The sequence below is a fragment of the Schistosoma haematobium genome, chromosome ZW, assembly GCF_000699445.3.
Source record: "Schistosoma haematobium chromosome ZW, whole genome shotgun sequence".
Lineage (NCBI taxonomy): Eukaryota > Metazoa > Platyhelminthes > Trematoda > Strigeidida > Schistosomatidae > Schistosoma > Schistosoma haematobium.
Window position 1 is genome coordinate 82,549,165 of NC_067195.1, and position 27,412 is coordinate 82,576,576.

At 33.4% G+C, this 27,412-nt stretch overlaps 1 protein-coding gene across 3 annotated transcripts; it reads right to left on the bottom strand.

The window, feature by feature from the left end:
- Positions 1 to 329: 329 nt before the first annotated feature.
- MS3_00004540 (uncharacterized protein) lies at positions 330 to 22,216 on the bottom strand (the record flags this gene model as incomplete). Of its 3 annotated transcripts, none has more annotated exons than XM_051212469.1 (7): positions 21,919 to 22,216; positions 21,503 to 21,879; positions 17,685 to 18,035; positions 16,378 to 16,667; positions 7,051 to 7,198; positions 4,811 to 5,195; positions 330 to 1,185 (listed from the first exon to the last, which is right to left on the bottom strand). In XM_051212469.1, exons 1-7 carry the CDS (start codon positions 22,136 to 22,138, stop codon positions 980 to 982), a joined length of 1,977 nt encoding a protein of 658 aa, XP_051072654.1. In that variant the 5' UTR covers positions 22,139 to 22,216. The 3 variants fall into 3 exon arrangements, with proteins under 3 accessions (XP_051072654.1, XP_051072655.1, XP_035587700.1); XM_051212470.1 differs by having other exon boundaries at positions 17,685 to 17,866; positions 17,922 to 18,035; positions 21,503 to 22,216; XM_035733757.2 differs by lacking the exon at positions 330 to 1,185 and having other exon boundaries at positions 4,794 to 5,195.
- Positions 22,217 to 27,412: the final 5,196 nt, after the last annotated feature.

Genomic DNA, 27,412 nt, shown 5'->3' on the forward strand with positions numbered 1-27,412 from the left:
TTTACCAGTCAGTGAAAATCATTTAGACAATGATTACAAATCATATACATAAGTGACTAAGTTCCATTTTCATTTAAACAAACATTTAACAAGTCAATATGCTTTACACCATTCAGATAAACACTACCATTAGGAAGATATTGAATTATCCCGTTGTTGATAATGCTGAGTGAATTTCGATTAGTTTTTGTTGGGATATATGTGTTCTGTACTGATTGCCTTGATGTGGCCAATTTCCACAAGTTCAGTCTAGTTTTTCATCAAACCAGCTGCCATCTAACCTTACTAGCTTACTGGGTAACTCGTTGAAGCAAAAGGTGCTGAATTAGAGTCTTTATGAGAATATCAATATTGGGGTTCAGGTACATCCAGTTGACAATTCCCCAATAGGACGAAGCATACATTCTGCATTCTACTGCTAGCCACATATCGATCCGTTTAAGTATACATTAAACATATAAGAAGTTTTAGTTTGCACTGAGTAAACATATAAAACAAACCTTGACGGTATTGTTGTTAGCAGTAGTAATGAAGATATTGACTAAATTTCACAACACGTACAATCTAAAGATCATCGATAATAAATAATCAAATTAACAATGACAACAAATGTTTTTATATGATCATTTATAATACCGTATAGCTGTCAATAAAAAAGTGTAAGAATTAATTTGAAATGTAAACAATGAACATGATCTTACGATGGAAAAATTAAATCCACAACACAAAATAACCATAGAAATCGAAGAATGTACAATGGAAAATCCAGAAGGCTTAATGCAAAAGCTAATCATTTGTCACTGCCTACCTCGTTGTCATCAATATGTCTGAAATAAATGCTGTATGTTTAGTAATGGAAAGTAGCTGAGGAAGTTTCAAAAAAGAGGAAAATTTAGAACTGAAAAGCTAGTAAAACACTACTGATTATTCACATGGGATTTATATACATTTATAATGGCCTATTTAACACTGTTCAAAATTATAAACATGTGAATGAATAAAGCTTGATAGAGAATATACAAACAAAGCAGACCAATTCCAATGACATTTTGTTATTGAGACTAATATTTTCCTGAACTTTTGAATTTGTTGAGGAATTAGATGCCGTAGAATTCAATGCTTTCTCTGGGGGTATTTCGGTTTTCTTTGAAGATTCCTTTGTTTTGTTGTCATTCACCGGATCATCTACAAACAAACAATCAATGGAAAATAGTTTCTTTCTGTATATTATAGAAAGTTTTGAAGGTAAATTTAATTTTATTAAAAATATTTGATTACTTGTTACTGGTAAACAACAACGCAATATTTTCAGAGTTCAAAAGGTTGAGTGCTATCAATTTTTTAAACTGAAAAAATTGAATGTTTGAATTTAACAGGTAACGAAGTAAGAATATTAAAGCTTACATGAAAAAAATTACGAGTTTCATTTGTACCAGTTAAGAAACTATTCAGATCACCAAGTTATTGATTCTAAAGGATGCAGAACCACCATCACAGTCAACCATTTTTTAATAGAGAATCATTTTCTTTTTTAACATTGTTCTATTAAGATAAACTACTCTATAGTAAACGGAATATGTGGAGCCCTTTATTTTGTCGTCATTTAGATCGGACGATGTTGTCGAAATGGCTTTCCACTTTAGTGACCCGTGATCTGACTCCAAGGTGATTGCAATGATGATTGTTGTTGAAATATATATGTCGCCTATCCTCGTATTTAATCATCTACTTTAATCGCGTTAGTCAATAACGGATTTAGATAAGTCAAATAACGAGAATGGACTTTTGAATACATGTATCTTGTAAATGAAGCGAATGAAATGGGGAGAAGAGAAACGAAGCAGAGTGGAGATGGCGGGTAAGCCAACTCCCATTTGACGAAGCGTTAATCAATATTTATAGGCACACAAAAGTAAGTTAGAGACATGTGATGAGTAATGGGATAAGAAATGTACACACACCTACGCGCTCTTATTAAAACAGTCAAAATTGATAAGCGAATAATTAACAAGGTCAAAATATGACTTAAGTAGAATGAATAGAATGGGCTGTTGGAAAGCTAGAATAAGATATATAGGCTTAACATAACCGACACTACGAATACACCTATTAGAACATTAAATAAGAAAGATTAGTTCAGCGAAGAGTTCTCTTTTCGGCGAATTCATTTTCGAAACTGTACAATCGCAAATACATATACTTATTTTTACAGGATGATAATAATACTGATAATAAACTTCTGTTAGACATGGTGACAGTGAGGTCAAATAAACAAAGGTCGTTCGACGCGTACTTTATCCAAAAGAATTCGAGAACATTGTCCGGCTTGGCTAAAATGAGGAGGCGACGGTTCAGTAAGAAATTCAATAATTGAACACGTTGTGAATACAGGTCACTCAATCAAGACAGACTCTGTGTTCAAGGTCATCTACAAGGTAAGTAGAAGTCTTCCAAAGACAATTAGACTACATCCTCTTTGCATTGCTGAAGCATTAACCATACATCTGGGAACGCCAGAATTGTGTGTGCATAAGAGACTAGTACAACCTCTTCTTCTACCATAGTCTTAATTTCTTATAATCTTTTTTTCTCTTTCTCGTACTCTTCCTCCTTTACAGCCATCTGCTTCACCTTCCATCTTCCTCTTAAATCCTCTACCCCCAACTGGTTTATTTTGTTTCCACGATCATTCTGATTTCATTTATTCTCAATTTCAACATCTTATCATGCTGAGCCATCCGTTCACATTGATAATTTCCCTATCTATTTTTTGATGAATACTTAAGCCATTAACAATCAAACCATTATTAAACTTTCCTTGCTTTATAAAAAATCTTTTCAATACCTTTGTTTATTTGACCTCACTGTCACCATGTCTAACAGAAGTTTATTATCAGTATTATTATCATCCTGTAGAAATAAGTATACATATTTGTGATTGTACAGTTTCGAAAATGAATTCGCCGAAAAGAGAACTCTTCGCTGAACTAATCTTTCTTATTTAAACTACTCTTTGTCAATGCTAATCTTGCTCAAATGTTGATAGTACATATTATATTTTAACCGTCACTTAATAGACCATAATGCTTTTATTTGTTGAAGATTTTCAGTAGTTTAAGCATTATTACTGATATTGATTTCAATCAATAATGTATTGATTGAAGTAAATTTAGCAAGACTATAATTTATGGTCGAAACAATCAAGTATAAGATAACAGGTCTCGGATTTTGGTGTGAAATTCACTCATCCATTTGCTTAAATAGAGTCTCGGTATTATAACTGATGTCAGTTCTTGATGAAAACCCTAAATTTAATTCATAACCTTAACTGTCCACTGTAGATCATAATTCGAATTCCTCACACTGCTTTATAACCCTCATTTGATCCTAGTTATTAGGTGAACACCTTCAAGGTCACTTTAGCGTTGTTCACAGGTCGTTCATAAATTTTAGACTCAGCGTAATTTTTTTAATCTAGGAAACTTTTTGTTGTTATAAATGAAACGTGGTTATTTTTGTATATTTTCTAAATTTTGATAATCCCTACTATATTCTATGTGGTTAACAGAAAAATGCATCGGAGTACATTTAAGTATAAAATATCAATTTAAACGGAATAAATAATACAAATCCTAGAATTCACCATTGAAAGACCATAGATTTTACTACTTTATTTGGTAAAATCGGAGTCATGTTAGAAACAAAAATAAATATTAACATATAAGTTAGGCAGAGTAATTATTCGAACATTTGAAGGGACAAAACTAAAAAAATGGTCGAAGGGAACTGAAATAATTGCAGTAGAAATTTGACATAATAAGATACATACCATTTTATTATGGTTTGAAAATAGACAAAATGAATAGTATACCTTAGGTTGAATTGGGCTCAACCCTATCATTCTGTTTATTCTTCAAAATTAACTAATAAACAGAAAAAAATGTTCTCCAGCTTTATGATAAGATAATACTTTCTAAATCTAATTCTTATACAATTAAGATAGTTAATAGTAGCTAAAGGTGAAGTCCATTAACAGTGATGATATCAGTGAGACTACGTATCACAGATGTAAAAAAGTAGAAATACGATTCAGTAAACTTCGTAAATGTGATCTTTTACAAACGCAAAAGGATCATAGGGAGTCCAAATTTCAATACCCAATCGTAACCTAAATGCTATACATAGACTCACGTAAACAATAATAATACTGCGTTACTATCAGCTATGGACAGTGTTGTAGGATTCCAGTTGGTTTCATTGTTTAAATCACTAACTAATCGTAGATGGACCACTACTGAAAACCAGAGAGTACTGGATAGCCTTTCCGTCCTAAGATTACTTAGCAGGAATCCAATGGTGTACTGGTGTATCTTCGATCAGTTCACGATGTTGCGCAGTCATCTTTCACTGTATGGGGTGAATAACTTAATTAACCGTGTCTGGTTTCTACCGACCACTGCGTCTCACAAGAACTTCAAGAATTTCATCTTGAAGCCAATTAATAATAAAAAATAATTATTATCATAATATGGTTTAGCGCCATTTGTCTGAAGCAATCCAATACAGCTATTTGTTTACTTTAACCTCAGTTGGATATTCAGAGATCCCATCCACTTTTTGCTGAAACATCAGATTTCTGATAATAATCAGTCAATAATTTCAGTATCCCTAGTATACTATACTACTAATTATTTTCTGCAGGAAAACGAACCGACATTTTAACAGTAAGGTTTATAAACGAAAAAATGTTATATTTGCTTTACAAAAACATTTTGGTTTGTTTTTTATTCAAACTAGAGTATATAAATACCTTGTAGTTTTTTCTTAGACTCGGATGAATTGTCGAATGATTCATTTTCACTAAGTACTGTGTACTGTCTTTCATTAGCATTATCGTCGATTGAATTGTCAGCAATATTTAATTCACAATCTTCATCATCTACAAAACATCCTTGAACCACAATTTGATCCGACAAATCATCTGTATTGACGATTTCAGCTCTGTTGTTAGTTTCACTAAAATACTTCGATGGCTTTGATTCAAAAACATTTGGATTCATTTGAGGTATATTTATATCACTTGACAAAAGAGAAGGATGTGTACCACTTGACTCTGAAATGAATAAGCCTTCTCTATCTGATTTCTTCTGATTAAGTAGAGGGTTAGTCAATGGAACATCATTCTTAGAATTCACCTACAATGAATAAAATGTGGACTATGTAAGAAATTCAAAAACTATAACCCTACACAAACATTATGACAGCTAAGTTTACCTTTATAATTTACGTGTTATCTACTGAATGAGATCATTGATACTTAGTGAAATCTAGTTTATAACACATAACGAGGATACTTTTCAGTGTATCATTCAATATATACAACTCTTGCGGCTATAATTCACGTTTCAGACAAATGAAGTCAATTAACTCTTAATGCAGTATAGAATATCTAGCAATCCTACTTTAATTCACAAGATTCGATAGATGAAAATTAAATCTCCTAGAAAAAAAAACAAATTTCTGTGTATTTATGTTCGAGAGAAAAGTGAATAATCTACATTACTCACTAGAAATTTATTTAATGTCTAGTTTACTTTCCCATTTGTAATAAAAGATATTTTTCTTTTCAACTGATCAGAACAATTACAAAATCTTGGAAGACATTTTACATTAAACTCATGGAAGCCTAAATTGTCTACTTATAAAAACAAAAATTATTTCAATATACTTAAAACTATGCAAGTTTTTGGTTTGAATTATAAAGGTGTATTTCGTAACAATCTATTAACACAGTTCATTTGTGTCATTTTTCTAATATGATTATCTAAGCCTTCAAAAAGCCATTACACTACATATTCCCGTTAGATGTTAATGACCAATGTTCCCCTTATCATTATTTGCTTGAAATTACTATTATTCAAAAGCATACAATAACTTGTATACCTTTATACTTTATTCTAAATAACAATTTTAGTATTCTAAGGTTTCAAATTGACTGAAACAATTGTGATCAATTTTATTTACGAAATTAAGCTTGATGATCTGATTAAAATCCAAACAGTGACCAACAATAAAATAACCTCCTTTTTTAAGCAGGATTGTGTAGGGGCTAGCAAGGAAAGTAAGTCCACCTGTTTCGTTCTTTTCTGGGTTCGCCAGCTGTACGTACCAGAACCCCAGTACAAATATTCACACATGGACTTTAACCAAGTACCCTTTACTTGAAATGCTTAACGCATTATCCACTGAGATACTGAGTCCAGATAGCCACTGGCTTGTGTAACGGAGTGAATTTTAATCTATTTATTTTGGTTATTTAAATATTCCCTGGAATGTTCAGTGGACTCAGTATCTTAGAAGATAACGCGTTAGGCTTTAGAAGCACAGGAGTACTAGTATATCCAGCTAATGAGTCTCTAATGGGACAAAACGCACGTACTGCATTTCAAGAATAATCGCTATCCGACCCTCCTAAAGTATGCTTGTGACTTAATGTGAGCATCGAAGTAATCCTCATATGGTGCTTATACACCGGAAAAGATTGATAAATTGCAGTTCATAACATCAACAGAAAGATCTAAATAACCAATCCGAAAGGAATTAAATAACTTTTAATTTGTAGTATTTACCAGACTACACAAAGCGTTATAAGGTGAAAAAGTTTTAGTCTTGAATACAAAATTAGTTTTCTGTGTTTCACCTCATAAACGTAAACTCTATCCATAAGAGGGAAATGAACTAAAATCTTTGATGGGTATATTTTTTACACTGAAGTATATACTATCAAAGAGAAAACATTTTCAGCTACCTACTTGAAATTAAATCTCAAATTTTCATATAAATTAATTTTATCTAGCGTAGAATGTAATTCAAAGATACAAAACATATGTAGCTGAACAAAAGTTTCAATTTTCAGCGTCTGAACAGTACTTTTATTAACAAATATCTACCTCAATTTTAATCTTAGTAGGAAAAGAGATAGCTTTTAAATAGTCAGTTTGATTGTATAATGCCAGAGTAAAACGTTATTTATTATTAAATGTGATCTACCTTTTGAGCATTATTTTCCTCTGTCCGCTCCTTTCGTATAACATTCTTTTCTTTTGAAAAATTGTATTTTAAATCATTGCTTGTTATTTTCACTTCGGGATTATTTAACTGTCCATTTATAGTGAACTCTGGAACTTGGCGTGTATACCTGTAAATATGTAAGTATTGAATAAGTAAACTTGAATGTTAGAATTTTGCAATATTTATCATCCACAAAATATTGGAATTGTTATAAACCAAATTGCATACATATAATAAGTCGACATTCTAACGTATTTGAAATTCAATGAAACATTTTTTTTCTGAACGTAAATAAAACTACGGCACAATTATAAAATAATTAGCACTTAACAAAAGTAAAGTGCGATTATATCTGTACCCGTGTATTCAATTATGTGAGGTAATTAACCAATAATTCTAATCTCTGGCATTGTATTCCATACAGACCCCAAAATAATATTCCCTTTGTAGACAGTTACGCAACATATTTAAAATTACATATGAAAGTATATGATGGTTTGAAATATGTCACCAGTTTATTTAGTCAGTATAGTTAATTAGTTACTAAATTTATGAAATGAGGTATAACTATGAGTCTCGAAGACTTGTATATAGATCACTGGTTTACTACGTCATATGTTTTTTTTTAAAAATTCATTATTTCTAGCAATGAATTCTACTTACAGCCTGAGTTCACAGTACAGCTACTACAATAATTAACCCAATAAACTGTAGAATAAAATAGTCATATAGATTTTGCATACATCTCATTGGTAGTTCACTTACATAGTGACCAATAAAAATAACTTAAGGGGATGCCCCATTGTTAAATAGTATATTTAATAACAGTTGAGTAACGTTAAATGCAGCAAATATTATAAATAACATTAAATAAATCTTATTAAAACATTAAAATTTAATAAATATCAGTCGTGACAATAATATTTAACTAGTTCGATGAATAAATCAATGTCATAGTCGACGCCCATATAGTTTTGTTCGGCTTATTTTATCCTTTAATAACAAATAATACTAATGTTGTCAAGAATAGGTTTGCGGAGATTGTTGAGTTTCATTTAAATCATGAATCAATCCGTGTTAACATTAATTAGTTCAGAATTTCAAGGATTAATGTTTATGACGATAGTTTGGGAGATAAAAATGAACCTTAGAATAATAACAATAATCAATTTATTCAATATTATACACTTAGTAGAATATGAAATCCTCGTACTGTAAAAAGACGTTACAAAATGTATAAATATATGAATTCTTAAAATAAATAAAAAAATTGTCCAAAGTTAACAAGCAATACACGAATCTATATAATGGAGAATCGACGACAAGTTCAAGTGCATAGATTTTTGGTTAAGTAAACTCTAACAACCTGTCCTTTGTGGAGTATATGTCCTAGGTATGGTATTATAAAGCATGTGTACTTGTGCTTGAGAGTATGAATCGTAATATAATTGCATTTCATTCTACTAGAAGGTCTACAAGTAGGAAGATGTGAATAGTCGTTTCTTAGTATAGACTTAGGAATGATTACATTTTATTTAATAGGGAATTAGTTTAGAGTTAAAAATTGTTACAATAGTAAACTTTTAAAAGATTTTAAATTGTGAAACTATGATATAACAGAAGTTAGATTATATTATATACTTTACACCCAGCAACTTTGTGTCCCATAAACAGCATAATACCTATAGAATATTGAGTTGAAAACTAATGGCCCACATATTCATTTAGCTTACAATATATGTAAATAAAATGCTAGGTAAATATGAATTCAGTTCAAAACAATTTAGGAAATAATTCAAATATTGATTGAATATTGCCAGTAATTGTGACAAGCCACCTTTAAAATGTTGTTTGAGTTAAATAAAACATGAATTACAGATTGAAATTTAATGAATTACACAATAATCTATATACATATTGAAATATCTGTAGAATGGTCTTAAATTAGAATAGTAATTCCTTGGTAAATTAGATAAACATGAATAATAATAAGTAAAAATAACGGTGTAGCATGTTTTTCCAATTTAATATTATCACTTTGTATTTATTTACCTTCGAATAAGTTGATTGTACTAACCATTATGAAACAAATTATCAGTTTATATTTAAATATTTAATAGGGTTTATGTTGAATCATTTATATTCATTATAAATCTGGTTGTGGACAGATATACTCGATTTTGCAGACAATTGTTCAATATTACTTTATTCATATTAACCATTCGTCTTATTGACAGACTTCTCCTTGTGAATCCTATGAATTAGCAATAGATAATTACGGTGGAATACATACACACTCAAGGAGAAATAATAAGAAATAATAAAGAAATGGTTCATTAACCACTTGTTATATGTACAAAATACTTTGGAGAGTGAAGTAACTTAACATGTTGACTATCGATAACAAAATGTTTTTTTTTTGATTATTTTTGAGTCGTTACAGTCATAATTCAGCGCAACTTATTTGTAGTTTGTTAAATTTGAAATTAACTGACGACTGTTGAATTGTATTATATAGTGTCTAATTAAACAATTATAATTACTTGTATAATACAACACTGAAAATTAGGAAAGAGATATTTTCCGATTTTCGTATCTACACAGAAAACGACAATTTTAAAGGTGTCTAATTGAAAAACCTGATCTGATTGTGTTTTGCTTTGATTGAAAAGAATTAAGAGTTGTAGTTTATCTATGCATGATAACTAAGTATGCAAGAAATAAAAACAAACATAGTTGAGAATAGAATATTTGAATACAACAAAATTTGCATAGACAATAAGTGTCATCTTAATTTATTCTTTTCATTAGAGTGATAAAATACACCTGAAACGTTTTATTAAGTTACTTGCGTTAAAATAAAGGCATGATAAAGACAACAGTGATTTTTATTTTAAGTTACAATTTAGAATTGGTCATAAGATTTTAAAACTTATTCACTAAATCTCATGAATTCAATTATTAAATTACTACAATCTCCACAAAAGTTCTCTCTGATTATAATCATAATATGCTCACTAGTGACTATCTCCAAGAGTTATTTCCTGGAGTTGTAATGAGAATCCGTTGTGACATAATAATTTACTAAAGACAATACTGGACGGTGGCGCGATTTCGTGGATTATTTGGAGCCAGACATTAACACCGTAGGATGCCGGCCGGCTCAGTGATCTAGAGGTTAAGCGTTCGCGTGCAAGACTGATAGGTCCTGGGTTCGAATTTCGCGGGGCGAGATCGTGGATGCACACTGCTGATGATTCCCATACTAGGATGAAACGGTCGTCTAGTGCTGGTACGTTTTCCATGGTGTTCTAGCTTCAATTGACTCAATTATTAAATTACTACAATCTCCACAAAAAACCCTTCTGATAATAATGATAGTAATAGTTAAATAAAATTAACGTGATGAAAATACAAAATCAAAAGATAGTTTATACATAAGTCATATTAAGTTATTCTATAATTAAAATCACTGTTGATTTATTGAACTTGATGTTGATGAAGTTAAAGAAAGGGATTAAACATACTTTTGATTGAGTGATAGGTAAAAGGTTATTTATTTAAAAGTAGTGAATGTATAAAACGTTAACAGACAAATTCTTTTCATAATTCCTTTTTGATGGAAATTTGTTCTTTGAGCCGGATGGGTTGGTCGTAGAGCTTTCATAGTTCCTATGAACGACATCATCAGCACAAACTTCAGATAGAAGTCATAATTTATAATTCCTTATTCGAATTATTTTATAAAAAAAAAGACTAAATTAAACTTATCATTCTGAAATTTCTATAGACCAGATAGAAAGTTGTCATTATAAGAAGGAAAAACTCTTGAAACTAATCATATTAAAGAATCAACAGTAATATTTATTTGTATAGAGACTAGAAAATATGATATCATTGTTTGGTTTTTAGTTTTCATTATTAAAATAAAAAAAGCCGTGACCAGTGGAGCTAATTAGTGTCGAGTAGAAACAGGTGTCTACCTCAATACAATGGAAAATGGTCGCGCAATTTCGTGGATTCGTTGAGGTTAGACATTAACACCAGTGGATGCCAGCTCAGTGGTCTAGTTGGTTAAGCGCCTGGCGCGAGACCGATAGGTCCTGGGTTCGAATCTCTCAGGGAGCGGGATCGTGGATGCGCACTGCTGAAGAGTTCCATACTAGGACGAAACGGCCGTCCAGTGCTTCCAGGTTTCCAACGGTGGTCTAACATCAATTGATTCATGATCTCAATCAAAAAAGTTGTTTATTTAAGCTTTTATTCAGAGAAAGAAAAAATACTTTGTCCAAATAAATCTAAACTTAAACATTGTTACATAATGAAATAAAAATAAATCGACTTAAAATTCAAACACAAGAATGATTGTAATCAACATTGGTAATATAATTTAATAATAGCTATCAGTACCATAAGTATTTTTAAAAAAAACTAATACATTTTAGTTATTTTGTTGCTAGGTATTAAGTTATTTTATTCCAGTTATAGTTGATAAGAACAGTTTAAGTATTAAATTATTACACTGCCAGGTATTTCTTTTATTAATTTTACATTTGTGTACAAAATATAACAAGATTAGAACTATTTATAAATTTATCAACTACAATTTCAACTTATGAAATTTTCATTGGTAATATTATTTCTATGTCATAAGTTATTAACATACTTTAAACAAATCTATAATTTAACGTAAAAACACAATAATTTCTTAATTATTTATAAACAGTTCACTTTGGTGAACAGAAGTATATTTGAATTGAAACATTAAAATGATATGAACACCAAAAAATAGAATAATAAGTTGTAATTTTTATTGACCATCATCATAGTGATTGGATCTATATTGTTAATTTGAGCACGATTCAATAAAAATGAGAGAAAGAACTAAGAGAATGAAATTAACAACAGTCAAACGAGAACAAAGAAAGTCAAGGCACAAGCTGAATACACAGAAGCAAACAAGCGAGTGAAGAAGAGCATTAGAGTCAACAACAAAAAAACAAATACGTGGAAGATCTAGAAACGACAGTGGGAAAAGCTGCAACAGAAGAAAATATCAAACAATGATATGATACGACGAAGAAACTGGCAGGGAGATGTACTAAACCATTTTTGTTTAACTTCATCATAGACCTATTGATGGAAATAACATTCTCGTCGACTGAATTCTCGGGTATTGATCTCCTTCCAGGAGGTCCACTTATCGACTTAGAATACGTAGATGACATAGTCCTGTTTGGTGAAGACGCCGATAAAATGCAGAGTCTTTTGGTAGCACTAAGCAGCAATGCCAGAATGTTTGGAATGCGCTTCTCTCCCTCTAAATGCAAGTTGTTGCTTCAGGACTGGTCTGCATCAACACCTGAACTAAGGATAGGGAGTGAAGTAGTCGAACGCGTTGACAACTTCACTTATCTTGGAAGTCTGATCAGCTCTAATGGGTTGGTGTCTGACGAAATCTCATCACGGATTCGAAAAGCTCGTTTGGCTTTTGCCAACTTACGTCACCTATGGCGAAGGCGAGATATCCGTCTATCAATAAAAGGACGAGTAAACTGCGCAGCAGTCCGTTCTGTTTTAATTTACGGCAGCGAAACATGGCCACTGACAGTAGAAGACACTCGTTGGCTACTAGTATTTGACCACAGATGCCTCAGAAATATTGCTGGCATCTGCTGGGATCACCGGGTAAGTAATAGGGAGGTTAGACGCAGGGTATTAGGGAATGATGGTAAATAAGTCGATGAGGTTGTGAATCTTCATCGGCTGAGATGGTTGGGTCACATGTTACGTATGCCCAAACACCGATTGCCACGACGTGCAATGCTAACCGTGTTCATGATGGTTGGAAGAAAGTTAGGGTTGGCCAAACCAAAACGTGGCATCAGTCCTTGAAGTCACTAACTTCTAGTCTGAGCCATGTTGGTAAATGCAGACTACTTGGTTGGGTGTCCGCGTGACTATCGTAACCAATGGTTGGAGACTCTTGGTGACATGGCTCAGAATCAATCACAATGGAGTCGGTGTATACACTCTATGTCTTCCCTTAAACTAAGAGATTAAAATCGCTTCATATCTTTCTTTATTTCTACGAACTGATTCTTTCTTACTGTACTATATCCTTATTGCAATCTTTCTTTTATATATTACCACCACTGAATTAACCACTTTTATGAATCCGGTGTCCATCTTGTTGTGTTAATGAGGTATGGCAACTTGGACCGATGCATATATGTACCTGGTCCTACGTTGTAGCTGACTGATTGACTGACTGACTAAACCAGAGATACCAATCAAGGACCAAGAAGGTAAGCAAATCACTGAAATTCGAAAACAGAGGAACAGATGAGAATAGCATTTTCAGGAACTCTTGAATTGACTACCTCCATTGAATCCGCCGTACATCGAAACGGCACACACACACGCCTGTCTATAGCTGTCACTCTACCAACGATCGAAGAAATCAAGATGGTCATCAGACAAGTGGTGAGTGGATAAGCAGTAGGATCTGAGAATATACCTGGTGAACTACAGAGGCAGCACACTAGAATCAGTATCAAGGAGTTTTCAACAGAGTATTGCTGAACCGGATGAAAGATTCAGTAGACGCTCATTTTTGAGATCAACAGACTGGCTTCCGTGAGGTTAAGTTGTACTCAGATCAAATCATGACATTACGGGTCATTGTTGAACAATCAATTGAATGGAACTCGTCACTGTACATCACCTTTCTTGACTTTGAGAAAGCGTTTGACAGTGGATAAGAGAACATTATAGAATCCTCCTTGATACTATGGAGTGAGTAGCTGAGAAGATCGTCAACACCATACAGAATTCATACGACGGACTACACAGCAAATTCGAACACGGAGAACAGCTGACAGATGCATTTCGAATGAGAACCGGTGACAGATAGGACTGTTTACCCTCCTAAGTTCTCTCTCACCTGTTGGTTGACTGGATTACGAAGACCTACACATCTGAGGAGAAACACGTAACACAATAGGAATCTTGGATGTAGCTGAACGATTTGTATTTGAAGATGACATAGCTCTTCTATCTCATGCACATCAATAAATACAGGTGAAGAAAGTCAGTGTAGTTGCATACTTTACAGCAATAGACCTCAACACACAAAGGAATAAGCAAGATTCCGAAATACAACACGATGAGTACCAACCCAATAACACTTGATAGAGAAAATTTGGATGAGATGGGTAGCAGCATCATCTATGAACAAGGAGTATTTGATGAAGAAGTAAAGGGGAGTTTCGGTAAAGCAAGAGTAGCATTCCTACAACTGAAGAACACATGAAACTCGGAAAAAATGTCAGCCAACATCAAAGCCAGATTTTTCAATACGAATATCAACACAGTTCTTGTGAACGGAGCTGAAACTTGGAAAACTACCACGACAATCACCTAAAAAGGTGCAAGTATTTATAAACAATTATCTAGGTAAGATACTCAGTGTTCGTCCTCCGGATACCATCAACAACAACGTGCTGTGGGAGAGAACAAACCAGCCTCCATCTGAAAAGAAAATTAGGAAAAGATTCTGGATGTGGATAGGACATACATTAAGTGACGAGGCAAGCGCTAACTTGGAATCCTGTAGTGCAAACGTAAAGAAAAAGACTAATGAACACTTTGCGTAGGGAATCTAAAGCAGACGCCGAAATAACGAATAGAGAATATTAACGACTTGAAAGGATTGCTCAGGACAGAGTTCGATGAAGTGCCTTGGTGGGCAGCCTATTCTCCTCCGCGAGAGGTTGTAGGCCTAAGTAAGTTTTCATTGAATGAACCAGTTTTAAACTTTCTATGATTAAGATATGATGAAGCTTTTCACTTTTTATAATGTAACAACTTATCTATGTTTAGCCTTTCTCATTATCATTGACAATTCTACTATTTTTACTCTTTTGACATTGTTATTTTAATATTTTGATGCTTATTTATTTTGAGAACTCAGGTTAACACGTTTGTACCTAGCTCTATCTTAAATATGATTAAATCAACAGACTATCTTTGATTATATTTCGGTAGTGACATCTTGGTAAGTATTTACTGATATAATTACTATACCGCGATAACTAATATTGTACAATACAATTAGAGCTTCGGAAGACTGTTAGCACTCAGAGACTGTTATACATTGCATTTCAGCGATTAATTCTAATTTGAAAATGTTATCTGTTTTTTGTAAAGACAAAATTTTAAAAGTTTATTCCACTTAAAATTATCTGAAATCAGAATACTTCAACATCAGTTCTTAAATTTCATAAGACACAAACTAGAAAGTTCATTTTTAATGTCAAACAATATAGATAATTAAGGAAATAACAAATTTTATCCTATAAGTTTCGAAGTGCATTTTCAGATACAAAAGTAACTCATGATTTTAGCTGTCTGCTCTATGGTCAATTATCTTATTATGAAATTATTATCATTATTAATAATGGCTTTATTCAATATTATATTGTAGTACAATATAGAATCATCGGCATAGGGTATTTCAACAAGTTGCTCACGCAAAAAAAAATCAGTGGCAAAGACAAAAAAAGAAAAAGGTTCAAAAAAAGGAACCAAAAAACTGCACAATTTTTCAAATTAAAGACATGTTAAGAATGCAGGTTATTGACTACGTTAATTCTAACAACCTGTTCGTCACAGAGTATATTTGCTAGGTAAGGTATTATAGAACTTTTATACTTTTGCTTGCGTGCATGGATTTTAATGTAATTACGTCTCGTTCTACCAGAAGATATACAAGGAGAAAGATACGAGTGAAGGGGACGGTTAGTATGTGATAAAATAACACCTGCCAGGAGTTTGCATGACTTTAGATGTCTATCCACAACCATAATAATTATGAACTCGAAAGATTCGCCACACACCTTGCTGACTGCCTTCAGCACTCTCTGCAATACAGCAGTCTTTTCTCAAAAGCCCGGGAAAAAATAATGAAGAACAGTAAAGAATAATAGACAATATGCAAAAATGGACAAATTGTAAGAGTAAATGACGAGTAATCCCAAGAGCATGCAATCTCTTTATGTAGTAAGTCAGACGGAAAACCTTCTTCGATAACAATAAAACGTGGGAATACCAAGAGAGATCAGAGGAAAAGGTAACACCAAGATAATTGACCTTCGACACTGTGTTTACCAAAGAGTCTCCAATGGCACCGTAAAACATTAAAATCTCTCTCTCAAAAATTAGATTAAAATGTAACTGTATCTCTTTATAACCAGCAACCAGAATAATAAATGATTCACATTGTGTAGAAAAGGTTTCACTTACCGATCAAATGATGATCCATTCCAGCATCGATTTTTATCTTCTTGTGAACAATAAAGTAACTCAATATTGCTCATATACTGAACTTTATTGTCTCTGTCATGAAGATATGAATTTAGATCTTTCGCAACTTTCTCAATGAAATTGTTTAATTTATCGTAGTCCTCAGTGTTAAGTTGCAAATAATTACTCATTGTTTCATTTAGTGTATGATCATTTCCATTTAAGTTACTGAACAAACCTATAGTAGTTTGTAAAGTACGCGGCTTATTTTTTCTACAAAACTTCTCAAGCTATAAACAAAATAAAAAGGAAATTACAACTTTTGCAATATATATATATATATATATATATATATATATTACCGTGTATACCTTAACACTGGTGTAATTTGGGTATCACGACTTTGTTTTATATGGACTTTTGATGTTTTGTTCATCATTATTTATTTCTTGAGATAAACACTTTATTTCTTATAATATTATTAGTTAGGATTAGGATTATCCCACTCTGATACAATTAGCTAAGTTCTGACCAGTCTATGTTGGCAATCGTGTATCCTGTGAGGTTTCCCTCGATACAGCCATCTGGTAACAAGTTCTATTAAACAGATGAATTACACTTATGAGTAGAATGTAGAGCAGACGTTTCATCTTGGCCAAGATTCTTCAGCCATAATAATTTGCATCCTAGTGTTTCTGTTTACATAGAGACTCAAGCCACATGTCTTTCGCTTTAGTTCATTACGTTACTCATTAGCTAGTAATCACGGATAGACGCTAACTTGTTCAATGTTTGTGATACTTTTAGAATTATCAGAACGTGTTTAAACTGTCTCGATTAAATCCAGTGAATAGAACGAAACTCCTGTTTTGCCGCTAACCATAATCCATATGTTCTATAAAACATAAATGCGTCAACATGTGTGCTTCATTGTAGATTTAAAATAGTGCTGAAATTCATATTGAACAATCAGTTACTTTATAAGCGGTTATATTACTTAAATCTCAATTAGGTTAATTATCGACTTTATCATTATTTTTATGATTCGTTTTGTTGTTTAGCTTTGTATTTTTAAGCTAACTTTGATCTTTATATTAATGCTAATATCTACTATGTTAATAACGTTCTTTGACTAAGATATGATGAGGTCAAACAACGAAACTTAATAAACAAACATCTTTGTTGACCGTAGTTGTTGAATATACTTAAGAAATTTAAGATTACAATTGGAACACCAATCAACATAAACCAGACATAGAATCGCGCAATACGATCCTTAAAAGTCCATAGATATTAGAAAAACTTACTTTGGGTTGGATTAAGGCTTCATTTTCGTTGGCTTCTTTAATCCCTTTTTTAATTAAATGATACACAGTAGTGGCACTTAAAAAGTAGCTCAAATCATCAAAACGAATTGGGTTTGAGTAACTCCATGCTAACTTCTGATTTGAATAGATGAATTGTTTAGGAAAAAATAAGATAGACGGAGCTAAACATCCGCGAAAAACATTTATACAGTAACTGTTGCATGGGTTTGAACATACTTGTTTATTATCAGCTGCAAAGCACTTATCTAAATTCGGGCAACCCAAACTGAGGTCCCTCATACAATGACTGCACGATTTGCTGGGTCCTGAATTCAAAACTGTTCTCGTCATCTGAAACATGCAAGTTCAGTGATATTAAAAGTGAATAAATGGTCTGAATCAGAGAGGCGACGAGCATTTAAATAAGCTTGCTTTCATTTAGCAAGTAATTATTGAACATTTCCCATTATATTAAAAAAAACACAATTGTATGAACGAAGAATATTCTTTTTAATAATTTCTCATCAGGTTCTACAATTATAAATCCAAATTAATAATCCATAAAATCGGCCAGATTTAAGGCAGAGTACGTCCTTTGGAAGTCGTATTATGTGAATTAAGAATTGTTATTTGTTATCAAATCAGATCGTTAATGTTGGGGCTGACTAATATGAAGTTGTTAACCAAACATATACGAAACAATTAAGCCAATAGGTACGCATTTACCTAAGTTATACGGACTGCCGAAGATACATAAACCGGATATCCCATTAAGGTCAATTTTGGACATGTACGATTCCCCATATCATACTGTAGCAACGTGGTTAGTAACCGTTTTGAAACCACTCCATAAACACCTGGTGAGACATAGTATTAAGGATGTATTCCGATTCGTTGACAAGATTAAAAACATAAACACGAAAGATCAAACGATGATGTCCTTTGGCGTAACATTATTGTTCACAAATGTCTCACTCAGAGAAACTGTAGAATATATTTGTGAATAATTTAGAAAACAGGAACTGGAAACGACAATCCCTGTGGAGATCATCAAAGAATTATTACTAAAATGTACTATGAATGTACATTTCAAATTCAATGGTGAAATCTTCAGACAAATAGATGGTGTCGCGATGGGTTCACCCCTGAGTCCCATATTGGCAGACATTTCCCTCTCTAAACTAGAAAACTGACAACTAGCACAAGAGATCGACAACTTTTCACTTTACTACCGATATATAGATGATACATTTATCCTTTGTAACAACCAGACATACTTCCTAGAAACACTCGAGCGTTTCAATACAGTTCACCCGTCCATAAAATTCGCATGGATGGAGGAAAATGGGGGTAGAATAGCCTTTCCAGATGTTCTACTTACAAGGAGGAAGGACGGGTCGCTAAAAAGAAACATATACAGGAAAATTACCTGGAAGGGTTAATATGCAAACTTTCTTGGTTTTGTTCCTCTACATTACAAAAGGAGCCTTATTAAGATACTGCATCATAGAATCAAGACTATATGCTCTGTGGATACGACTGAAGATGAAACAAAGGCATTATGCACAACCCTGAAAGAAAATGGATGTCCCGAGAAATTTACAAATAAAAACGGCCAATAAAAGACAGCATAGAGAATATCTAACTGTAAATAAAAAGCCTATGTATATACGCTTACAATTCAGAGGCGGCGCACCGAGTGAAATGCTAAGACTTATGTTAAGCAGATCAATTCAAAGGACTTTTGATGCGGGTAAACTACAACTAACGTTCTCTACACGACCAATAATCACTCCGAGGTTGAAAGATAAATTACCTAGACTAGCCACTTCTCTCTGTATCGATCGTTTATCGCAAAATTTCATTTTACTTATAAACTGATTCAAGTTAAAAACTTCATATTAGTCAGCCCCAACATTAACGATCTGATTTGATAACAAATAACAATTCTTAATTCACATAATACGACTTCCAAAGGACGTACTCTGCCTTAAATCTGGCCGATTTTATGGATTATTAATTTGGATTTATAATTGTAGAACCTGATGAGAAATTATTAAAAAGAATATTCTTCGTTCATACAATTGTGTTTTAATTATTGAATGATTGTTGTACATTAATTACTTACCTTTTAACTTTCGTCTAAACTTTTTTTACCATTATGACTCAGTCCAGTGATTTAAAAGCATATTTTTCATTTTTTTTATAAGAATGTAGTGAGAGCAGAAAAATTATCCAAAATAATCATTTGAATTTGATGTGAAAACTGTTTTATGAAGTCTTTTGACCACTTAGTGTTTATAAATTTAAATTAAGTTGAATAACAATATTTCAAAATCACAGCATATCTTAATGTTTAAAACTTTTACATAAATTTAAACGTTTGTGTTCTCCCTCAACAAACCTTTGAATCGTAGAAATCCCTGATAATTATTATTACTGAGCAGCGAAAGGTCCTCAGAGATGACTAAATTTAGAATTTTACGCTAAACTGCAATAACCAGCAAATGTGTCACTTGAAAATTGCAGAGAAAGTAACAGCCCGTGACTGAATGGACTCAAGGAAACAACATTCTCCATTAAAAACTAATAAGAGAAACTGCTGTTATAATTTACTTTTCACAAAACATAAAACACTTTAGATTCTATTAAATTATTTTTGCCTTGGACCATATCTAATGCCCCACCACGCAATTTCAGGCAACTAATTTATCTATGCAAAAACGAACTAACAAATATCATGAAATCGTAATGCTTTGAGTTGCTTAGCTTATATTTTAGGTGACGGGATTTGTGATTATTATTAACCAACTTTGCAAATTGATGTTTTGCTTAAATTTTAGTTGTAAAATTTACCTTATGCAAAATGTCTTGTCGTCAAAAAATAACGTTCAATGGGTTAGTTCATTTAATAGACCTATTTTTCAACGAAGTAAAATAATATTACGTAAATGGACCCGTAAATGAGTGATGGATTTCTTCTTTCCATAGATTCATACTTTAAAATTAAAGGCTCAATAAATAACAATTCTCAAACGATCTTCATGGCGAATCATATTTACGACAAATACATACTTTGAATGACCATTTTAACAGTTAGAACATGATGATTACTTACTTAATTCTGATTAATCTAGTTATCTGAAAAATACTTATCCACTATTGTTGGCATTATGTACCTCGAAATCCGCTTTTCGTTATTAATAATTGCTTCTCAACTCCTCAATATTAATAATGTTGTATTCAGTGTCATCATTAGTAAATAACGTCGATTTTCAGTTTTTATCGCCCTAGATTTTGTCATAAATTGATTTTGTATTTATATGATATTTGAATGCCAGCCGGGTAGTAACTTTAAACTAACACCATCAAAATATTTCAGAAGACAACTTCATAAAAAATTTCAATAAACTACTGGGCTAAGATACTCGAAAAAGATTCCTAAGTGTTGAATCTCTTAGAAAAGTGAACCGTTCATTACCTATTTTATCACTGCTAACATTATTCAACGTTAAACGTTTTAGAATTAAAGTTATAGTTGTCAAAGGATTTGTCGACATGAACGACGGCTAATTTTTCCAAAGCTTGTTAACCTGACACATATTATGTGGATTTTCTTAGCATAAGTGAGAAATTTCAAATATTTAAGGTTCACAGAAAATGTTTGAACATGAAGAAAAATCCACAACGTTACTGGTACTATTGTGCATAAGTTCGTTCAGTCGTTTTGTCACCTATATACATATGTATCTATATACCAATTACCTCCAATCAAATAAACAATATTATCTAAAAGTTTGTTGAATAAAAGAACTAACTTGTAATAATTTTTGCGCATTAAGGTACCGCGTAAGACCAGAGCTAAAAGCTTTAAACCAGTTGATTGTTAGGTCACCAAAGATGTTGACTGATTGAGCAGCAAACTCGTTTATTTTGAAGCATTTTCGCAGTTCTGAAGCTGAGTAACCAAATTCTACGTTTCTTTTTTCGTAAGTTAGGATGGAAATCATGAGATTTTGCAGATGCTGGTCAATAACATTGTAAGATACTTCTGCAGGCAACATTTTGAACATTTCTTCAACGCTGTGATAGAATAATGATCCATGGATATAAAGTTCCATATCCGTAATATCATTGCTTTTTGCGAAATCCAACAGGAGATTTTTGTTAAAGTGTATGAGTTTTGATGGAATCTCTATTTAAAATGTTATGATAATCCTGAAAGCCTAATTACCATTGAGATTAAGAATAATCTTTTCAAGTTGCCTGTATCCTGTTATATCTTGAAAAATCGCTTTATAACCATCCCTGGAATTCTTATACATAGATAACGTCCTACATAAATTAAAACTATCAATTCCAGAAGAATTCGTTGGTCTTGGATTCCGCGTCATATCCCCATATATGTAAAGGAATTCAGGTGTCAAAAAAGAGAGGAGGAAAAACCAGTACATTTACAGCCACTCATCAAACTATATAGAATATGTTGCGCAGTAACATAAAATGTAATTCAAGTTGTGTCGCAAAATATCCTAACCGTTGAAACAATTTGAAACTTTCAAACAAACGGTCTTTTACGAAGAACAAACTGTTTGCTCATCATGATATAGGTCCATGCTGTTAGATGTAGTTTTTATTCACAGTGTTTCTCGGATCTATAAATACTGTTTGGTAAGAAGATGATATTGGTATCACTGGTCTATTTACCTGTGAGTCTAAAATAAACGTCAAGAATTTTTATACAATAATTAGCATTAAGTACCACCAACTTTCCTTTCGGCAGTCAATTCTACAGTTTAATGACTTGAAATTTCCTAGGTGTTTTCTGTGCATTCTCGTTCATCTTCTATTGAAGATATTACAAGAATTTGGAGTTTGACAACACCTTAACTAGTAACAACTTCTATAATCGAAAAGTGCCAACCCGGTGAAATCACAAGTCAGAAGCGAGAAGGTTCGAAGATATATTTGAGAGGTTATCAGTATAACGGGAAATAACTGATCTAAACTGGCTAGCTGTTATAGGAGAAGTCGAGCAGATGCGTGACCCAGCGCCTTCAGCTAGGTGAGTCCATTAAAACTAATCGTGTAGAAGTTTTGACCCATATTGATTAAAGATTATAAGGGATCCATGAATCACCCCGGAAGTCGAAGTGTCGTCCCATAGACGAGTTGTGATGCAGTATATCCAATATCAGCTTTTACCGCATTGCGAATATTAAGTGAAATGAATGGAAGAGTGTTGGTCTGTTGAATTGTGGTCTACTTCGTTGTTAGTACTGCTCCAATAATAGACCTAATCCTAGAGTTTTATATTTGTCATTTCGTAACTGCCTAATCTATAAGATCTTACGTGGAAGTCACATAATTGTCTACACTGACTCGTGCGTATATATATTTTCTCCATGGCACTAACTCGTGTATCGTAACAATAACCAATGTAGGCTGCAATTAAACGCAACTCAATTTCGTAAATGTGCCCTTCAGCTTAGCAACCAATCAGGATGAGGCGGGAATTATTACATCCGCCATCTTTGTAAGCAATGGCGGTCGGCTTTCTTCGTTCTGTGCTTCTTTCAGTTATTTCTTTTGTGTAGCTATGTAATTTAATGTCTCAGTGTGCTAAAATGCCGCATTTAGTGTAATGTTCTATATGTTTGTGTGAAGTTTATTTCGAATCAGCGATGTTTTCTGGGTTTTTGCTGCTTCTACTCAAGTCAATGTATTTCTTCGGGCAATCTGGCTAGTCTTGTGTTATAAAATGTCCGCCGGCTTTCTTCGTTCTCTGTTTTTTTCCGCTATTTCTTTTGTGTAGCTACAGAATTTGATGTTTCAGTGTGCTAAAATCCAGAAGTTAGTGTAATACTCTGAACGTTGGAGCAAAGTTTTTCCTGATTTTGCTTCGTTTTCTGGGTTTTACCTGCTGCTAGTGAAGTCACTGTATTTATTCAGCTAAGCTGGCTAGTACTAACATAAGACCTTACGTTTTTAAACGACAATCGGTTATGTTTTACCTTGTTTTCTAGATATCCGAAGCCGAAGTTCGTTTTTATTTAGCTAAGATAATTGTTGCTGTCGCCTGTGACTCTAACTGTTCGCATGTTCGTTCCTAACTGTCCTTTATGATGTTATCGGCAAAATGAAAGGAAACAATGTGCGTTTTTTTAATTTTCTTCAGTATTATGGACAACACTATCCCACCAACGAGTCAAACTTATACAGAGTGCCCAGCAGTAGGGTATATCGGTACTGATTTCGAAAGGACCCAGACTTCCGACAACTATAGGTGAAGTCACAGACGCTACCAATCTATTGCAGAGGGTTTGTTATGAAAAATATGCCATATAACAGTAATAAAGGGGTTGTACTCATTACTCAATGCGTTAAAGCAAGCTTAACATTGAAAGGCGGAAATCTGCTACCAGTGTCTAGTGTATGTTTGCTGTTTTGGCCATAAAAGGAAGCCGAGGGGTCATGATCAGGGAGTAAAAATGTAATTAACTGTTATTAAGCTCACTTTTTTATAGATCATACTTCACCACTCGCAAATTTGTGTTTTCTTACGGTATGATGTCAACTGGTACCTAATATGTTCACCCTTACGATGAAAAGTACCTGCAAATTTTCACCTTCATATTCGAATTATTTATCTTACAGTCTGAGTGTTTCGTACGCCCCGAGAAGCTCTATTTCTACAACATTCGTAGTTCCAGTATAACTTTCTCACGCAGTAAGTTCAAATTAGACACTAGTCTTTCTAAATAAGCCTGTTAAGCTAATATCCGTATTCTCTGTTTCAGTTAATCGATGAAAACATGTACCACGTGCATCTGCTGTATACTGCCATTTCACTCCAATTCTAACTGTTATATCTTACTTTTGAATAATAAAATTGCTATATGCTGCAAATACAGACTTATTTGTTTTGATGGAGGTATAGGGGTTCATGGGATTTTCAGCAGGACCGTATTAATATTCTCACTAAAGAGCTAAGTGAGTGCGTAGACCAATGTAAGGTACCATACAGGGTGCCTTTGAGTTGCTCGTGTTCCATTAGTGTCGTTAGAGGCATTACTTGCTTGTCATATGACATTTGAATAAGAAGCTATGAGATTAGACGCAGGGACGGTTAGGATGTGTAACGCGTGTCCATCCATCAGCTGCCGTGGCAACTCATGGTGGCTAGAATAAGTTGTGAAAGGACCCGAGTCTGTAGGTTTCCCAAGAAAATGACGAAGATATGCACCAAATCACCTTATGAAGAGCGTCTTCGATCACTTAACATCTACACATTAGAGTATAGACGTCTTAGAGGTGACCTTCTAATGGCTTACAGTATCTTTAACACTTCTAGACATTCTCTTAAACACCTACTTAAGCTTAGTCTCAACACTAACCTTAGGGGTAACACCCAGAAACTAGAGACACAACATAGCAGGACGGACTGTAGACGCAACTTCTACTCCTTAGGAGTTGCCAAATGCTGGGATTCGCTGCCGGCCGAGCTAGTCTAAGCGACTTCCCAGGAGTCATTCGAGAGGCAACTGGGTCTATTCTTAAGGATTAAGGATAGTATCATACTATGATTTGCCAATTTCTTTCTCCTCTTTTATTGTTAACATACCTATATTCCTGCCTGCAGGATTTGGTGATCCCCTGCTACTAGACACGGAAGCCTGTTAAGCGAAAGTTTCTATTCAGTCCACAACCATTTGAACACATGAACTAGGTGCTGAGAGGCTCGCTTATCACAAGTATCTTGCAACGATTAAGTAGATAAAACAAAGTAGCATTAAATTCAAAAATTTATTCAAGAACTTCCATTAAAAATTGAATATCAAACAAAGGTTTAAACTAAGTTCCCATTTAAAAGTTGTATTGGTAATGTTGAGCCGCAGTTTTTGTTGTTTTTTTCCAAACGAAAGAGTAAAGGAAGTCAAAAAATACTGGAAGTGGTTGTGAGACTAAAATGGGCGTCCAGCATTGTTTTTGTAATCTGCTGTTAGTTGGGTCTCCCGTAAACAGTTCCATAGGGCCATAGTTCTAAGGGCGAAATAGTTTTTAGTGTCTGTGAAGGCTCACTACTGTTGCATTCTAAATGAAAAAATATTGATGAATTTAGTCAGAAATGTGGAATAGGTAAATAACCAAATTACATGTTTTTTAGCAAAGAATTTATGCAGTTGTGATTTACCTTGAGTTCATCAATATTAGATAAGGTCAGCTACTATTACTTGCGCAAAGCATAACATGGGCTGTTATTATTTTGCTCCCATTTAAGTATTCCCATGCATCTGAGTCTAGTTTAACAGGAAAACATACAAGCAGAGTAAGTGTCTGATAAACTAAAAGTCCCAGTTGTCAAAAAGATTCTTAACATTTGTCCACAGCCAGCTGCATTTAATTGAGACACAGAACACTCATCTTCTAAGATTGTATACTGCTGTTTTGCGGGCAACTTAAAGCTCAGACGCTTAGCTAACTTGCTACCGATGTTATTGCTGGGGAAATTGTTTAATGACAGTGATAATGAAATATGGTCAGTGATAGTTGTACAGTCTAGAAATAAACACCAAACATACTTACCGCTATCTTATAACGTATGACAGCAACAGCATCAAAGGCACGTTTTTTCCTATTTTTAATCAGACTGATCTGAATCCGTATACACATTGGAAACAGGCAACTCTACTTACTAAATTGATCTGTTTCGTTACAGGCTTCAAGCACTATACTTAAGTATATCATAATTCTTTCAACTAAACTGAATTATACGACAACCAAGAACACTAAACTAAGCAAGTGTCATAGTTATTGTTTCACTTGCAAAGACATGTTGCTCAAAGTAGTTAAATGGACACAATTAAGCCGATAAAATCAAAACAGGAAATATAGGCCAGTTGAACTTACCTAAGAAAAAAAGAAGGATGCATATATACTGCTTTCATACTGAAGACAACAGGCAGTTGTTCATAGAAACGTAGTTTACAGTACAAAAAACCTTTCTTCAGTAACATCATACACTGACAGTCTATCTGGAAACAATCAACTATGTGAATAAACTCACTATGACTTGAGATATCATCCCAGCGTGCAATGGACATACAGTGTAACGCAGTCAGACGTGGCGAATAAAAATTAAAAACAGATCAAAATTAATTACATAATCTAGTTATTTAATTAAAAATACATTATGAAATGGCAAAATCTGTGGTTACTTGAACGCACAGACGACAGTGTGCGATACATTAAGTTTACATGGTTGCGTTGCGGATAAGATCACCCACCAATGTATGCTGTAAAACTCATTCAGGGTGAAGATGGAACAATATATTTAATATAAGTAAAGCAAGTTTTACTGAGCAACTGCAGCTGCGAGGCTGAACCATTCCACTCGCTCGGATTCAAGTCAATTCCCTCTTCTCGCCTTCTCCATCGTTAAGTTTTTCTCCGCGCTAAATTTTAAATATCTTGTTTCTCAGTTGTCTCGTTTCCAGCTTTGAGGATTGTGTGGTTAGGATTCAATGCCATTACAGGTCAGCAGTGATTCACTTTCAGCTGAGTGAAGCTTTTAACTGTTTGTAAAATCGTTCTATAGACGATTTGCTTATGTATAGTTGTAGTGTTTATATGACCCACTTATTCTTTTGTACCTGGTGACTGCCTGACCTTGAATTCAGAATATAACACGTCCATTTGTGCTCCCCTAGTTTTGTTTCGCTTAAATT